This window comes from Rhincodon typus, chromosome 40 (genome assembly GCF_021869965.1).
Source record: "Rhincodon typus isolate 14 chromosome 40, sRhiTyp1.1, whole genome shotgun sequence".
Taxonomy (NCBI): Eukaryota; Metazoa; Chordata; class Chondrichthyes; order Orectolobiformes; family Rhincodontidae; genus Rhincodon; species Rhincodon typus.
Genome location: NC_063371.1, coordinates 12,252,280 through 12,264,685, shown reverse-complemented (window position 1 = coordinate 12,264,685; position 12,406 = coordinate 12,252,280). Strand labels below are relative to the sequence as shown.

General features: G+C 50.3%; 1 protein-coding gene across 4 annotated transcripts in view; it reads right to left on the bottom strand.

Annotated features, from left to right (window-relative positions):
- Positions 1-12,406, bottom strand: part of ddhd2 (DDHD domain containing 2) — a 34,574-nt gene that overhangs the window by 5,101 nt on the left and 17,067 nt on the right. For all 4 annotated transcript variants that reach the window (XM_048618580.1, XM_048618579.1, XM_048618578.1 and 1 more), the window contains exons 8-15: positions 11,502-11,710; positions 9,906-10,012; positions 5,120-5,209; positions 4,757-4,852; positions 4,235-4,390; positions 2,515-2,670; positions 1,012-1,114; positions 30-197 (exon numbers count right to left, since the gene is read on the bottom strand). In XM_048618580.1, the coding sequence (XP_048474537.1) occupies positions 30-197; positions 1,012-1,114; positions 2,515-2,670; positions 4,235-4,390; positions 4,757-4,852; positions 5,120-5,209; positions 9,906-10,012; positions 11,502-11,710 (1,085 nt within the window). The remainder of the gene's footprint in view (positions 1-29; positions 198-1,011; positions 1,115-2,514; positions 2,671-4,234; positions 4,391-4,756; positions 4,853-5,119; positions 5,210-9,905; positions 10,013-11,501; positions 11,711-12,406) is intronic.

Genomic DNA, 12,406 nt, shown 5'->3' with positions numbered 1-12,406 from the left:
GGGGCAGGGAGACAGGAAGTAGGCACCACCTTCACTATCCTTGGCCGCTGATTGGTTGGCTTGTATTGCAGCGGTATCCGGCAGCAGCTGTGGCATCGGGGACTGGATGCGGGTAAACGATTGCCAGGCATTCCTCAGCGAGCAAAACAGACCGTTCTTTATGTCAGTGCCCATCCGTGTCAGGCTGTCCTTCAGTTCTGTTTGGAGAGAGAAAAACAAAAAAAAAACCAACGTGGGTATCCAGGACAGAGACAATTACCAGGAGACAGGCTGTTTGACACACGCCAAACACGGATATGACACCAGGGACAGACAGGGATATACAGACCCGCCCAGACACGGACACACACACACACACACACACACATACACATCCACCCACCCAGACAGGAGGGTCAAAGATGGGTTGAGAGCTGGCTACAGAGATGCAGCCCTGCTGCGGGACTGAGTGTCCAGTTCAGACAGCGGAGCACAGTGTCTAAGGAGCGGTGAGTGGGGGTTCCCGACTGTCCGACATCGTTATACCACTGCATGACAGAGAGGCTGTGACCAAACGCACGGCACCCCAGTGCTGAGCTCACCAGAGATGGGCAGTCTGGCCATGCCCACCGCCCATTCCCTCAAAGACCGGGCGACTTCACCCACACAGACATTCATGGGTCTGCCTTGTCCAATGCGCAGTCGAAGGAAGCCGGACGATTGGAACAGTGAGCCTCAGTGGGCAGTGAGGAAAAGGCACCAATTGGGCCGCTCTTTCCAAGAACCAAGGAATGGGGAAAACAGCTCAACTGTGTCCCCCCACCTCCAGTCCTGGTGGACTGTACATCCTCAGGGAGAGAACTTGCCCAGATACGTCAGAACTGCATGCTGAGGCCAGGGGTGGGGGGCTTCACCATTTCCATACTTGCTGATAGATGTTCAGTGGAGAATCATTGTGGATTTGCCTCAGGTTGGCAGGTGGGACCAGCCCCCTGTGTAGTGGGGTTTGCAGGCAGCAGTACGGTGCCTTACCCAGGTGCATTCTCTTCCTGCCCTTGTGGTGAGGGATGAGCATCGGTTCCAATTCTAGATCTGGCACAATCATGGGTTCAATCCTGTAGGCCACGGGGTCAAACTGCAGCAGGAAAGACAGACAGACACAAGGTCAAAGACCCTGCGAGTTATACTCACCGTGTGAACTCTGATTGGCTCTGAACACCCACCCCCTCCCTCCAACAACCTTCATGGAGGACACCATCACCAACAAGGGGAGACCAGCTGGTAAAGGAACCTCTTCATCATCATCAACATTCTTCATTGACCAGGAACTCATCACCATCTAAACACTGTGGCTTCAAGGTCAGGTCAGAGGCTTTTTCATTTATTATTTCATGGGATGACAGCATCGCAGGCTAGGCCAGCATTTAGAACCCAAACCAGACAGCAATTAAGAGTCAACCTCAACGTTGCAGGTCTGGAGTCACACGTAGGCCAGATCAGGTCAGAATGGCATGAGTGAACTAGGTGGCTTTTTATGACAATCTATATTGGATTCATGGTCACCGTGAGGCTCTAAATTCCAGATTTTTACCGAATTCAAATTCCACCATCTGCCATGGCCGGATTCAAACGCAAGAATATGACCTGGGTCTCTGGATTAATAGTCCAGTGATAATACCACTAGGCCATCACCTCCCCGATATTCCCGGCTAGGAATCCTGTGGCAAGTAACTCACCTCCTAACTCCCCAAAGCCTGTCCACCACCTACAAGGCACAAGTCAGGAGTGAGATGGAATACTCCCCACTTGCCTGGTTGGGTGCAGCTCCAACAACACACATGAAGCTTGATACCACCTAGGACAAAGCTGCCCCCACTTGATTGGCACCACACCCACCAACACTCAGTACCAGCAGTGTGTACTGTCTACAAGATGCACTTCAGGAATTCACCAAAGATCCTCAGACAGTACCTTCCAAACCCATGACCACTTCCATCCAGAAGGACAAGGGCAGCAGATACATGGGAACACCACCAAGTTCCCCTCCAAGCCACTCACCATCCTGACTTGGAAATATATCACGTTCCTTCACTGTCGCTGGGTCAAAATCCTGGAATTCCCTCCCTATAAGGGCATTGTGCGTCAACCCACAGCACATGGACTGCAGTGGTTCAAGAAGGCAGCTCACCCCCACCTTCTCAATGGGCAACTAGGGACGGGGCAATAAATGCTGAGGCCAGCCAGCGACACCCACACCAATGCCAAGAGGATTTCACTCCTGTACTGGATGGGAAACAGCACCAGTGTGGCCCTGTAAGCCATGGATGCTGCCACACTGTGTCTCTTTGTCGCTTGGAAACTCCTGATGGGCGACTGTGGGGACTCACGCTGATCCAATTCTCTTTGTCATTCACATCGCTGCAAGTCAGAGACAGGCACTCCCCAACCCCCACCCCCCGAAACCCCTTCCAATGACCGATTTGATCCTCAGGCCTGAGGTGGTATCTGACGCGAGTCGCTGAAGCAGATACTTACAGGATGATAAATGTTGAAGAACCTCTTGCATGTTGGGAAGGTGTAGTTAGGGTCAATCCTCTTCAGGCCTCGGACAGTCAGAAACATTCCAATTGGCGAGCCAAAGGCGAAAAAGATGGCTGGCTCAAATCCGATCCGGGGGTAATTCACCGAAACCTGTGGGGGGTGGGGCAGCGGGACGGAGGGAACAAAAACGCAATCTTTTTACAACTTGATCCGAGAGGTCAGCTATGAGCCACCCAGGCCAGAGAAACCATTTCTCCTTTGCTGCAGCCGGAATTCCCGATGGCTTCCCGGGATGAGGGGTCAATACGAGAGGGACGACCACCTTGAGAAAGGACGGGTGGTCTCACCAAATGGCAGACTGTCCTCTGTGGGGTTGGGGGGGGTGGAATGGGGGTCCTTGGCAGAGTCCCCTCACCAACCCAACCTCGTCAATCCGGTCGGAAAAAGGTGTCAGCTGGAGCTGACCTTGGGAATTCTCTACCCCAGGAGAGCTGTGGATCCTCCATTGCGAAGGACGTTCGAGATCATCTTCCATGAGAATAGATTTTTGACTGAAGCTGATGAGGGACCAACAGCACATGGACTGAAGGCAGCTCACCACCAGCTTACACCAGGGCGACCTAGAGGTGGGCAATAAATGTTGGGACCACCCACATTCCCGGAGTCAATGGGAAAAATACAGGAAGTGGAGCCTGTCCCAGGACTGGAGGAACATGTTTTCCTAAAGGTTCGTATCCCTGTATTCATGACCAACAACAGCAAACTCGAACAATGTAAACCAACAGGTATAATCCACGTCAGCACTCCCCATGGATTATACCAGTTGGATGTGGGGACAGAAAGTAATCTCACCAGAAATTTACAAAAGGATTGGGGTAGGTTTGGTGAATGGGCCGACATTCGACAGATAGATTTTAACGTGGATAATTGCGAGGCTACCCATTTCAGTAAGAAGAAGAGAAAGGCCGATTATCATCGAGATGGAGACAGCCTGCAGAATGCTGCAGTGCAGACAGATCTGGTTGTCCTCCCACATGAATCACATTCATGTAGTTTCCCGGTACAGCAGGTAATAAGGGAGGCAACAGAATTTCAGCATTATTGCAAAACAAGTGGAACATTAAAATAGGGAACGTGTTGCTACAATGGTGCAAGTCACGAGTAGGACTGCACCTCAGTATTATGTACAGTTCTGGTCCCCTGACAGGAGAGGTATGCAGTTGCAGTTCAGAGCAATGTCACGAGATTGATTCCAAAGAGGGCTTGTCTTACGAAGAGAGATTAAGCAACTCAGGCTGATACTGTCTGCAGTTCAGCAGAGTGAGACGAGATCTCATTGAGGGACATCGGCTGCTAAAGGGGACTGACAAATCAGATGTGGAGCTGATGTTTCCTTGCGTGGGGCAATCCAGAATGAGAGGAGGTCATGGTTTTAGGATGAGGGGGCAGGAGATTTAAAACAGAGATGAGGAGGAGTCACAGACGGTCATGAATCTTTGGCACTCAGTGCCCCAGAATGCAGTGGATGCTGGGACACTGAGTAACATAAAAGAGGAGACAGAGAATTAGTAATGGGTCGAAGGGTTTTGGAGAGCGGGGCAGGAAGGTGGAGTTGAGGCCGAGATGAGATCAGCCATGATCGTATTGAACAGCTAAGCAGGCTCGAGAAAGACAGAGGGGCTTCTAGCATGGACCGCCAAAACAGGGAGCTTACCTGACCAATGCCGACATCGAACTGCTCGTAGCTGACCGAGGTGACGCTGCTGGTGGAGAGCGGACGCTGGGAATCCTCGCCACCGCCTACCCGCTCTCTGGCTTGGCTAGTTTTCTCAGGAACAGGCCTCACTGCCGGCTCGCCCATCTGCTCCTGCTACATAGCGGGACAAGACCCCATCAGTGAAGGAAAGCTTGGCACAGCAAGAGGCCGCAGGGTAACCCCACACCCCCCCATCAATGGGGAGGGCATTGTGTCCCCTACCCACTAGGCACTCAACCCCTGCTCCCCCCCTCCAAAAGCCCTGTTGGCTGCTCCCCCTGGCTTTGCCAACCCAAGCGCACTGCCAGCCCCCCACAATTGAGTTGGTTTCAATGGCCATTTGCCACTGAGTCCTAATCAAAGCCAGTACCCTCCAGCTCCCCGACCCTCCAACCCAGTGCTGAGGCAACTCGACCGTACACAGCGGGAGATGCAGGCCGAGTGCCTCAGCCCACAGTGACACAGCGACCCTTGGTGTACCTGCACTCCAGCCAGCTCCCTTCCCAGGCTCAACATCTTCTTCCTGGGTCCCAGCGGGATCCCCAATTCCTTCAGCTCAGCATCCGAGCACATGACCTGAGGACAACAGCACAAGCAACACTGAGGGAGTGGGGAAGTGTTTGCAGACCCCTCCCTCGAGCAGCGGGTACAGAATCCTCAAATCATTTCGTTTAGGAGGCAGAGGTGGACAGATTCTCGATGACCAAGGAGGATCGGGGGAAGCAGGGGGAGAGAGCTGGGGGTGATGGCGAAAGCAGTGGAGCTGACATGAACAGAGTGAAATCAAACCACAAAGCAGGGGAGAGAAAATGAAAGCGGTGAAGATATGCAGGTGGGTCTCACCAGCGACTCCAGGTCCAACTTCTCCTTTTCCAAAACGCTCAGGAATTCCGAGAGTCCGTGCACCTTCAGAGCTTGCTCCAAACTCGTCTCCTTGGGGAGCAAGGAGAAAATGCTTCAGCATTGTGCTCCAACCCGAGCAAGATTCCTGTCGCTGAGTGCCTTACCCCAGACACACATGGTACTGAGGTCGAGCAACAGCAGGGTTATCAATGGCAAGCAGTAGGCAATCACATGAATTGATTCTGAGAAGCTAAAGGATACGAGGGAGAAGCAGGAACAGGGGACCGAGTTGGATGGTAAGCCATGATCATGGTGAATGGCTCAGCTGCCTCAGAGGGCCGAACAGCCTCCTCCTGCTCCTTGTTTCTATCCTATATTTCTGTGATTTGAGCAGCAATACTTCACTGCAAGAGAGAGGCTCAAGGTGAAGTTCTCAAACTGTAGTTCGATAAAACGTGCACCAAGAGACGGCCCTTGGGCCCCTCAAACCTGTTCCGTCATTCCATTGAAAACCCTCTAAAATCCATTTCACAGCTTTCGGCCCACACCCCTCACTGCAGCCTCTCCAACAAGGTCACCAGCACTCTCCCAGCTCAGAGATCAAATTCACAACTGACTGCGCAGGCTTCAGGGAAAGAATCCTGTATTCCTTTGGCACGGGAAACTTTCACCTTGACAAAGTCCCGATTTAGCCTGGGACAGCCACAGGAACCAGCTCCGCTCCCGTTCAACCATCTCGATCCAAGGGTAGGTCCATCCCACAGCAGGGTGAGCTCCACCAGAGACTGGACAGAAAGGCACCTCCTGAATCCACCGCACATGGGATGGGGATCGGAACCAGTGCAGTTAGCACCGGACTGATCCCCATGGGAGAGACCCCACGCAACCTGGGTTGGTGCAGCTACAAACCCTGTTTCACACTCCCATCTGTGGATAGCGTTGGTGAAGACTCCAGTGTTGTTTTATTTCAACTAGCACAGGGGTGACAAGAATTGCTTGATGCTGTTAGAGTCAAATAGTCATACAGCATGAAAACAGACCTTTCGGTCCAACCAGTCCATGCCGAACGTAATCCCAAACTCAACTGGTCCCACCTGCCTGCTCCTGGTTCGTATCCCTCCAAACCTTTCCTATTCATGTACTTAGCCCAATATCTTTTAAACTGTACCCACATCAACCACATCCTCACAAAGTTAATTTCACACACGCAATCTACCTTCTGTGTAAAAAATGTGCCTCTCATATCTTTTTTAAAATCTCTCTCCTCTCACCTTAAAAATGCATCCCCTAGTCTTGAAAGCCCCCATCCTAGGGAAAAGACAACTGTCATTAACTCTATCTACACCCCTCATTATGTTATAGACTTCTATCAGGTTGCGTCTCAACCTCCTACGTTCCAGTCAACAAAGTCCCAACCTATCCAACCTTTCTTTATAACTCAAACCTTCTATACCCAGCAACATCCTGGTAAATCTTAACAGAACCGTCTCCAGTTTAACAATATCTTTCCTATAACTGGATGACCAGAATTGGACACAGTACTGCAAGGACTGAGCAATGAAGGCAAGTGTACCAAACGCCTTTTTAACCACCCTGTCCATATATGAAGCAAACTTCAATGAATTAAGTACCTCAACCCCTAGGTCCCTCTGTTCTACAGCACTACCCAGACCCTACCATTAATTGTCTAAGTTCTGTCCTTGTTGATTGTACCAAATGCAATACAGTCAGTTCTGGTACAATGCGTTAGTTCCGTTCTCGTGCGGTCTAAGAAAATCACACAATAGCTGCACCATTTAAACTAACGGGGCTGGAATCGCACGAGAGCCAATACAGGAAAGGAAAGTTCATGTTCTACAAATAGCGGTCTAAATTCTCCAATCACTTTAATGCCAATTCGGATTGAACAAACATGCATTAGAGCAGAACTGACTTTACCTCACATTTATCCAGATCGAACCCATCTGCCTTTTTTTTTTAAAAAAGTCCACTGACCGATTTCATCAAGGTCCCTCAGTAATCTTAGAAAACTTTCTTCACTGTCTGCTCTGCCACCAATTCTGGTGTTGTCTGCAAACTTACTAACCATGCCTTCTATATTCTCACCCAATCATTTATATAAATGACAGGCAAAAGAGAACCCAGAAGCGATCCCTGTGGAACGCCGCTGGTCACAGGCCTCCAGTACAAAAAGCAACCCTCCACCATTACTCTGTCTCCCACCAGTAAGCCAATTATGTATCCAATGGGCAAAGTCACCCTGAATCCCATATGACCTAACTTTATTAATTAGTCCACCATGCGGAACCTTGTCAAAGGCTTTATTAAAAGCCAAATAAACAATGTCTGCTGCTCTACAATCAGCAATCATTTTTGGAAACCTATTTTAAAAACTCAATCAAGTTTGAGAGACATTGTTTTCCTCTCACAAAACCATGCTGACTGTGCCTCATGAATTTTTGCCCCTCAATGTCCATAAATCCTGTCTTTCATAAGCACCTCCAACAATTTACCCACAACTGAAGTCAGACTCTCAGATCTATAGGTTCCCTGCTTCTCCTTACAACCTTTCTTAAATTACGGTACAACATTAGCCACCCTCCAGTCATCAGGTACCTCATACATATAGTTATAGATGATGTAAAGATTTCTGTAATGGGTCTCACAATTTCCTCCCTTACTTCCCACAACATTCTGGGATACATGAGATGAGGTCAGGTGGATTGGCCATGATAAATTGTCCATAATGTCTAGGTTAGGTAGTTTAGCCTTAAGAAATTCAGGGTTACAGGGTTTGGGTCTGGGTCTGGGTGGGATGCTCTTCGCTGGGTCGTTGAGGACTGGATGGGCTGAACAGCCTACTTCCACACTGTAGGGATTCTATTCTATGATCTACGAAGGTCCCCGAGATTCATCCATCTTTACATTCTCTAAGACCTTCCAAACTTAATCTTCTGCAATGTGAACTGTTTTTAAAACATCAAAAAATTTATTTCTCTGCATTCTCCAGCCTCCATTAAAACTGACATGAAATATTCATTTAATATCTCTCCCATCTCCTGGTGTTCAACACAAAGACGATCTCCTTGATCATTAAGAGGCCCTACCCGCTCCCTCGTTCTCCTCTTGCTCTAAATGCATCTGTAGAATTCCTCTGGATTATCCTTAACCTTTATTTGCCAATGCTATCTCATATCCCTTCTGCCTTCCTGATTTCTCTCTTAAGAATTCCCTTACACTCTTTATATTGATTAACAGACTCAATAGAACCAAAGTTGCCCGTATCCGAAATGAGATGATTTTTCATTTTTGACAAGAGCCTCAATATCTTTATTAATCGACTGTTCCTTATCTTATCAGCCTTACCACTCTAACAGGAACAAAATGCTTCTGAACTCTCATCATCACAGTAATGAAAGCCTCCATTCCACACACAAACGACCCTCTGTGTAAAATATTTGCCCCTCTTGTCTTTTTAAAATCTTTCTCCTCTCACCTTAAAAATATGCCCCAGTGTCTTGGAACCCCCATCTTCAGGGGAAAAAAAAAAAAATCACCTACCATTAACCCTGTCCACACCCCTCATACAAGGTCAGCCCTCAGCCTCCGACACTCCAGTGAAAAAAAGTCCCAGCCTATCCATTTAACTCAAATCCTCCATTCCTGGCAACATTCTGGTGAATCTTTTCTGAACCCTCTCTAGCTTAAGAATATCCTTCCTCTAACAGTAAGACTAGAACTGGACACAATACCCCAGAAGAGGCCTCACCAATATCGTGTACAACCTCAACCTGAGTTTTGTTGGTACATTTGGGATTTACAGGCTGTTCCTCAACCAAATTACAAACACAGCTTCCTTGATCGTCAAAACCAGGAGAGGGACTTGACACACAAGCTCCCAGCTCAGAGGCAGGGACACGACCCACTGCACTCCACCAACTCCTGGCCAAGCGTGACAACATTGTGTTCCAGCCCCACGTCAAGTCTGCAGCTCACCCCTGAGCCCTGTCTCCCTCCTGGCTGCTATAAAAGGTGTGAGGTGAGCAACTCCAACAAAGGCCCCCGTGACTGAGCAAAGAAATGTAGAAAATAGGAGCTAGAGTAGGCCATTCAGCAGTTTGAGCCCGCTGTGCCGTTCAATACGATCATGGCTGATCATCCAGCTCAGTCCCCCGTTCCTGCTTTCCACACTCTTCCCCCACACCCCCATATCCTTTGATCCCTTTAGCCCTAAGGAACATACCTTCTTTAAAATATTCAACGCTTTGGCCTCAACTGCTTTCTGTGGCAGAGGATTCCACAGGTTCCCCACTCACTAGGTGAAGACATTTCTCCTCATCTCAGTCCTAAATTACCTTCCCCACATCCTTAGACTCCGACCTCCATGGGACTTGTGGACTCCCTGGTCATCGGGAACATTCTTCTTGTGTTTCCCCTGTCCAATCCTGTCAGAATTTTGTTCGTTTCTATGAGACTCCACCCACCACAAACTCCAGAAAACTCAATTCTGAGGAAGGGTCACCGGACCCGAAACCTTAACTCTGTCTTTTTCCTTCACGGATGCTGCCAGACCTGCTGAGCTTTATCAGCAACTTCTGCTTTTGTTCCTGATTTACAGCATCCGCAGTTCTTTTGGTTTTTAAACTCCAGAAAACCCAGTCCGCAGCCCTCCAGTTCTGCAGACATGTGCCAACCCCAGTGAAACCCCTTTTTCCATAAACCTAGCACCTTGCCCCAAAGCAGGGGGTTCTGTTCAGCGTCTCCCAGCACGTCCACTTGGACTTACCTTGCTGCACGAGCAACAGTCCCTTCTCGCCGTTGGCTCACTCGTGCTGTGCTCCTTCTGGTTGGAGGTCGCCTGGTTTGTGAGAATGTCGAAGAGGATCAAGGATCCTGTAAAACACCAGGCATGTTTCAATCCCGCAGCGAGGGGTCAGCTCCACATACGTCATCACTCTCCGTGTGAACAGGATTGCCCCCAGTTCCCGAAAGGATTTCAGAGTGACCTTGGCACTGGACTTTGCTTTGCTATGTCCTCAGCAAGATTAATCTCCATTCCCCACCTCCCCCCGACCCAAAATGGGACAGACACATGAAATGGCATCTCTCAAACAAACAATCACATGGCAACGCCTCAGCCAATCAGCAGACCCCCCCCTGCCTGGAGTGTCAATCATTGGGACTGTTTGGACATGTGGCATTCTTGCATTGTGTCCTGATGAGTGCCAGATAGTAATGTTCAGTACCGAGCCTCTGTTTTTAGCATGCTAGTCAGAGACAGGCGCACGGTCAGGAATTCAGCAACAACCTCTTCCTGCTGCTCACGTGTCCCTGACCAGCGCAGGGAGTTCAAAACAGAATCGAGACTCTGAATGCACTGCCTCCCAAACATTTCTCCGACTCTTGCCCCATTTTGAAGCTTGAAAGTGGTCGTGACCCCAAGGAGGGGGATGTTGGCCATCGCTGCCCTGGTACATGTGTCCCTCCCTAAATGTCAGCTCGTGAGCCCACTTGGGAAGATGTAATTCAAGGGCAAATTACAACCATGGGAGTGAAACAGGTTGAACAATACAATGAGGCGAGTATGGAGGCCAGGCAGCATGGTGGCTTAGGGGTGAACCATAGCATCAAGGAGCCAGGTTTGATTCTACCCTCCGGCAACTGTCTGTGTGGGGTTTGCACGTTCTCCATGCATCTGCGTGGGTTTCCTCCCACGGTCCGAGGGATAGGTCAGGTGGATTGGCCATGCTAAATAGCCCAGGGTATCCAGTGATGTGCAGGCGAGGTGGGTTAGCCATGGGAAATGCAGGGTTACAGGCATAGGGTAGGTGGACTCGATGGACCGAACAGCCTGCTTGCACACTGGCGAGATTCCATCCTCTTTGGTAAGCACAGGTGTTGAGCCAATGGGCCGAAAGGTTCTGTGCTCTGCTGTACTGTAACTCCTCAGTAAAGGCAGACCGACTGATTGGGGGTGGGAATGGGCCAAACACTCTGGTCAGGTGACTGTGGGCCTCAACTCAATCTCAAAAGCCTGGGAGAGATGAGAAGGAGCCAATTGCTGTGAGAAGGCTTTCCCCCCTGCAAGCTCAGTCCCCTCCCGGCTCTGATGGGATGGGGCATCACTGGAAGCAATTACAGTGACTGTGGGATCTGTACAATCTACCTGCAGGGCGGCTCCTTCGAAACCCAAACACCAGCAAAGAGCCTGGAGTCCGAGTGACGGCATCTCCCCTGCTATCGTCACAATGCACCACCCCACTTCCCGGCCCACCATCTTCCCTGGTCATCCCATACAAAGGGTGGTTGGGGGTGGGGGACAGACAACGTCAACCCAAGAAACAGAACCGAGCACTATCGCAGCAGGGCACGTGGACCTTACCCAGACTGTGGCCGGCCACGGAGATCCCACCGTGAAAGTCCGGGTTACGTTGCTGGAAGACACTCAGCAGCTGATTCATCTCATTGGCCACAGTGTCCACGATGGTCTGGCAGTAGGTGGGACTGTTGTAGAAGAACAGGTCGAGTAGGGTCTGGTTGGTGAAATGGCGCAGGCGACTGATGCTGGGCAGCGTTATTTTCCGGATGTCTCTGGGGTAGGGAGGGGGGAGGCGGGGAAAGAGAGCAAGAGGGAGACAGACTGAGCCGTGAAGGTTTAACCATGACCCACAGCACCCCGCCCCCCCCGCCCGGTGGTGGGGGTTGCGGAAGATCGTCCGCTCAAAGTACAACACGGAAGGACACTGTTTACAGCTGGTGCCGAGGGAGCAAGCCTCCAGGACAGGCTAAGCTCCAAGGAAGCCCCTGTTACATTCTGAGAAGGATCAGAGGGTCCCAGTGTTCAACAGCAGGAGCTTTGGGAAGGAGGTGTTGACACTGCAGGCAGCACGGTTAGACCAAGCTCCTTCCTGCCCAGAAACAGCCTCTGACGGCATCCTGATGTCACCTAATCAGACCCTTAAAGTGCCTGTCCACCCAAAAAGTCACAAAATACCCCACAGCTCCCTTGGTGGGATAGGTAGACCTGGATGGTCCGTGCAGAAAGCCACAAGATGAACTAACAGCAATCTCCAACTGTGTCTAGTACCTGCCAGTCTCTCTCCTGAAGCCTGGCAGAGAATTGAGATCAACAGCTTGTTAGCATCTTGATGGAAATGATAGACCAACCCCTCTGTCATGTTCCCATTCACGTGGTGCCAAGTGCCACTGTCACCGTAGCACTGGCTCTTCTTGGGAAATCCAATCCCCAGCTCCCACCGAACGGAGAGAGACCATGACCCCGACCCC